This window comes from Myotis lucifugus, unplaced genomic scaffold (genome assembly GCF_000147115.1).
Source record: "Myotis lucifugus unplaced genomic scaffold, Myoluc2.0 scaffold_151, whole genome shotgun sequence".
In the NCBI taxonomy this organism is placed as follows: Eukaryota; Metazoa; Chordata; class Mammalia; order Chiroptera; family Vespertilionidae; genus Myotis; species Myotis lucifugus.
Genome location: NW_005871199.1, coordinates 2,332,471 through 2,337,170, shown reverse-complemented (window position 1 = coordinate 2,337,170; position 4,700 = coordinate 2,332,471). Strand labels below are relative to the sequence as shown.

The 4,700-nt window shown below is 62.3% G+C and overlaps 1 protein-coding gene across 1 annotated transcript in view; it reads left to right on the top strand.

Moving 5' to 3' along the window:
* The window catches only part of CELF3 (CUGBP Elav-like family member 3), a 10,903-nt gene that overhangs the window by 1,876 nt on the left and 4,327 nt on the right, over window positions 1–4,700 (top strand). Inside the window, exon 3 of the mRNA XM_023759312.1 lies at window positions 4,425–4,473. Coding sequence (XP_023615080.1) covers window positions 4,425–4,473 — 49 coding nt within the window. The remainder of the gene's footprint in view (window positions 1–4,424; window positions 4,474–4,700) is intronic.

Below are 4,700 nucleotides of genomic sequence, written 5' to 3'. Positions count from 1 at the left end.
GCTTCTGAACTCGGACAGGCTCACTCCATGTCTTCCAAGGAGAGGAGAGCGAGGGAGCAGGGCCACAGGGCATCAGGGCGGAGCCGGGCCTGGGCGGGTCCAGGCAGCCACCACAGTGGAGGCTCAGGCCCTGCCCCACCAAGTGTGGCCTCGCTCCTGCAAGAACAGAACTCTCTGTCCCCTCCTGTCAGCCAGCCTTGCAGCTTGTCCCAGGCCTGGGCTGGCAGGGGCAGGAGTGAAGAATCTCAGACCGCCCCCCCCCCCCCCCCCACACACACACACACACACACACACACACACACACACACACATTATGGGGAGGACGGTGAGCGTTCACTTTTGCTCTCTAGCTGCTTCTGTTGTCACTAGCGCAGTGAACCCAGAAATACTTTCCGAAAGCTCCCTCCCTCCATCCTTTTAGCCAACACCTGCTGAGCACCGTGTGGGTGCTGGAGACACACCTGTCCCTGCCTCTACTCCTCCTCCTGTAGGGCACGGAGTGCGGACTGATTCTCCATCTCTTCCTAGGAAGGAAATAGACAAAACAGGTGGGGGAAAGAGGGTGGGGGGCCCCTAGGAAGATTAGAACTGCTTCAACCACTTCCAACTCCCAACCCTCCAGGGTCTGTGACCAGCCCTCTGTGGCCCTCAACCCTGAGTCTCGCTAGGACAGCAAATCCACGGCCAGCTCCCTGCTGTCACCGGCTCTCTGATCTCTGTGGGTGGCGAGGCAGCCCAGAACAGCCACTGCTTACAGAGTTCAGGTCTGTGCATGTGTGTGAGCAGGCTTGGAATCCCAGGAGCACGTGTGCGCACACAAGCACGCGTGTGTGGCAGCCAACAGGCCAGGTGTGTGGGATGGGCCCACGCAGCCCTGGGAAGCCTGGTTCCTATCGCGCTACATGGCAACTTTCCTTCCGCCCCCTTTTCTCTCTGGAGCCCCCTGACAAACCCACAGTTTTCACTCCACGGCTGTTGGTCTCTTTTCCTGTCATCTCCCCGTCTCTCAGTCTCTCAGAGCCCCTGCGGAGACAGAGGGGCAAGGGAGAGGGGAGAGGAGGGGAGACTGTCCCCTCCAGCTGCCTGCGTGGCTCAGGCAGGGCTCCATCCTGGGTGTGGAGGGGAAACAGGCCCAGGTGAGAGGGGAGGGAGAAGGGCACCCAGTTAATGATTGTCTAGCCTCCCCCGGGCTCCCAGGAGACGCCGACTTCTCCAGGTTGGCCCTTGCCCCGGAAGGCAGGATGCAGAGGGGCCTGGCAGAGCCTCCAGCAGGAAATGAGGGGTCCTGTCCTCCAACGGGCCCCCATGCTGGAGGCTGGGGGAGCAGACCAGGGCGGTCTAGGGAGCAGATGTCCTGACCCTTTGTGTCGCCAGGTCTTTTCTCTGCCCCTGGCCATCCTGGCAGCATTGACAGTGTGTGTGTGTGTGTGTGTGTGTGTGTGCCAGCTCTTGCACAATTGTGCTGGGAAGTCCTTCCTGCTGTCCAATCCCCACGCCCTCCTAGCGCAGGGTCTTTTCTAAGGGGCTCATGGTCTTCTCTCCTTTCTCCCCACCTTGTCACTCCAGAACCAGGGAGCTGCCACCATATTAGGTGGTGCTTCGAGCTGCCCAGAGAGAGACAGGGGCTGGGCCTCTGGCTGCCGAGCCCCATTTCCTTTCTCTCCCCTAAGAGTCCCCAGGAGTGGCTCTGCCACAGGTGCCCAGATTCCTCCTGGGAGCGGGGTGCGGCCTCCTGGAGGTGGGTGCGAGGGGCTCCCCCTGGCCTGCCTTTCCTCCTCTACTTGGGCCAAAATCCCACTCTGGGGACATGGGCCCCGGTCAGCTTCTGTTGGGCAGTGGACTGAGGTCCCATGGAAGGACCTGCGTGTGGTCTGGGACGCCAGGCACAAGTCTGCGGCCAGGAGTGGCGGGCGCCAGGCCTGCGCCCTCGGGAGAGAGAGGAAGTGGGGTCTGACAAGTGACCGCCATGGTGAGGGGTTCTCAGTCCTCTCGGTTGGAGTATAAATAGCCCCTTCTTCTCTGGGAGGCGCCGAGGAGGCCTTATCACCTGGCGGTGGTAGCCAGGGGAGAGAGGCACCCAGGGCTGGGTTGCTAGGTAAACAGAGCCCAGCTGGACTCAGGGGAGGGGGCAGGTGTGCCTGAGCTGAGCTAACAAAGACTCACTTTCCCACAGGAAGTGCCGGCCGAGAGGAGGAGGCTGGCGACGGGGCACTGGGGGCCACCAGGGAGGCTGCTGGGAGGGACTGTGGGAGCTTCTGACGTGTGGTCTGTGCTGCGGTCTGCACACCCGGGTGCGCCTTTGTGCGGGTCCACCTCAGCGTGGATGTGTATTGATGTGCTATTTCTGTGCCTGTGCAGGGAGGGGCATCCTCTCTCTCTGGCCCCAGGTTCCCCAGCCCCAACTAGAGCAGCAAATCCCCAGGGGCCTGCTGGGAAGGGGTCAGTGCAAGCATGAGAATTCCCGGACGCTGCCACCCTGGCTCTGATTCGTGTGTGTGTGCGCGTGTGTGCGTGTGCGTGCGTGTGTGTGTGTGTGTGTGTGTGTGTGTGGTCTGCCTGCTGAGGGGCCTGTGAGGGACTTCCTGATCGCTTGGGTGACAGTACAGGACCAGGAGGTGCAAGACCAGGAGCCTGAGCGTCTGACCCCAGCCCTGGCTGTGCACACACACTCCCTCTCTCCCTCTCTCCTGAGGAGATGGGACCGCAGACGGATAATCCCAGATTGGTGGAGGATAAAGCTGGAGGAGATCCGGCCGAGGATTTGTGTGACCCTCCTCCCCAACCAGCTGCTCTCAGATCCAGGGGTGGGGGCGGGGCGGGGCAGGACTACCCGCTGAGGTGGGGCTTAGATTTGATCCAGGGCCGGGAGTCCCTGGCCAGCAGGGCCCAGCCAGACAGACTGGGATACCCGGGAAGACGGCCCAGTGTGGGGCGGGGGGACTGTTGCTTCGGCCCTGCTCTTTGGTAGGTGAGGGTACACGGTTCCCCGGGCTTGAATACTTTAGCTGAGGGGCCTGGCCCACGACCGCCTGAGCAGGTTGTTCTGCTGATGAGGAGACGGAGGCCCAGAGGAGAGAAAGGACTTGTCCAAGGTCACCCAGCGGTTGGGTGGCAGGGCCAGTCCTCCAAGCCCAGAGCCGCCCTGAGGGTCCCTTCAGCCCCACCCTCAGAACGTAGATGAATCAGATTTTTGTTGTTAACTTATTTTTGATCGCCGGAACTAGGCCTGCCCTGCCATCAGATGAGTGGGGTGACCAGGTGTGTCCCCATTGGTCAAAGTCCTCATTAGCAAAATATGCGCAGACGGGGAGGACTGAGCCCTGCCCCTCCCTCGCTGGTCCCCCACGATGCCCCCCCGCCCTCAGCTAAGGAAACCAACCTGCAGGAGTCATTCCCAAGTCCTGTCCCCGACAAGACCCCGGGAGTGGAACTGGGGGGGGGGGGGGGGGTGTGCATTTCCGCTGAACAAAAGGGAGCCACTGCGGAGAGGGAGAGGGGAGAGCTCTGGCGGACTCCGGGCACAAGGTGCATCTGGAAGGGCGCGGGACAGCACCCCCCTCCCGAGCTGTCCGGCTGTGAGACACCAGGGGTTTGATCAGGAGGAGGAGGGAGGAGGGGCAGCATGGACCCCGCGGGGCCAGCTCGGCAAGCCTCCCTCCCTCCTCCTGGGCCCCTCCCCCACCTCTCAGCCCCCACCCAATCCTCCACCCTCAGCATACCCTGTTCCCACCCCCCTCCCCACGCCTTCTACGGTGAGCGGAGCAGCAGAAGTGATGACGTCACCACGGTCGCCAGGGCGACGGGGACGGATAAATCAGGCTGAGTGGGCGGTTGCCATGGCGCGCATTCTCCCGTTGCCACGGAGACTGGGCATCTGCTCCCTTTGTGCTGCCCGAATGCCTTCCCCCTGGGGTCAAGAGGTGTAGGGGGGGCAGGAAGAGAGGCAGACACTCCTCTAGGGGTCAGGAGGAAGTTGGGGCATCTGTGGGGTCCCCCTCAGTGTAGCGTCGTCGTTGGGGCTCTGATGGGTGGCCTCTGTTGCTCGGGTGTGGAAGTGCGACAGCTCCTGTGGACCAGCCCGTTGGCCGGGCTCTGTCTCAGGACCAGGGCCTGTGGGCAGCCCCGTTCCGCTGAGGAGAGCAGCACCTGTCCCTGGCCGAGTCGTCGGGGGCCTTACCTGAGCCTGGTGCTGTGCCCATGAGCATCCTTCTCGACATCCGCTCCTTCCCCTCTGGTCCTAATCCTGAATAAGATTAGGCCCATCCCTCCCTTCCCGTCAGCAAGTTAGAGGGCTGGAGAGCCCTCCCAGGCCTGGTTTCCTCCCTCTTGCCTCTCGGCAGGTCCTGGCCTTGGGGGGCGGGGGGGGGGGGGAGGCTGGGTGTCCAGGGAGGTCCCCAGCACTTGCCTTCTCTTCTCTCCTTTAGATGAACAGACCAATCCAGGTGAAGCCAGCCGACAGCGAGAGCCGCGGAGGTAGGTTCTGTACCTTTGGACTCAGTCCCTTTCCCTCAACCCGCAAGGCCAGGGCTTGGAGTAGCTGTGGGACAGCCTTTCTTGAGGAAGGAAGCCAGAACTGTGAAGGGTTCCCCGTCAAGGTTGGCATAGGAGTCAGTGTGGCCAGAGGGGAGGTGACCCAGCCCATCATAGAGATAGCAAAACTGAGGCCCCGAGTGGAATGCAAGTCCTCCGCAATGGGATAG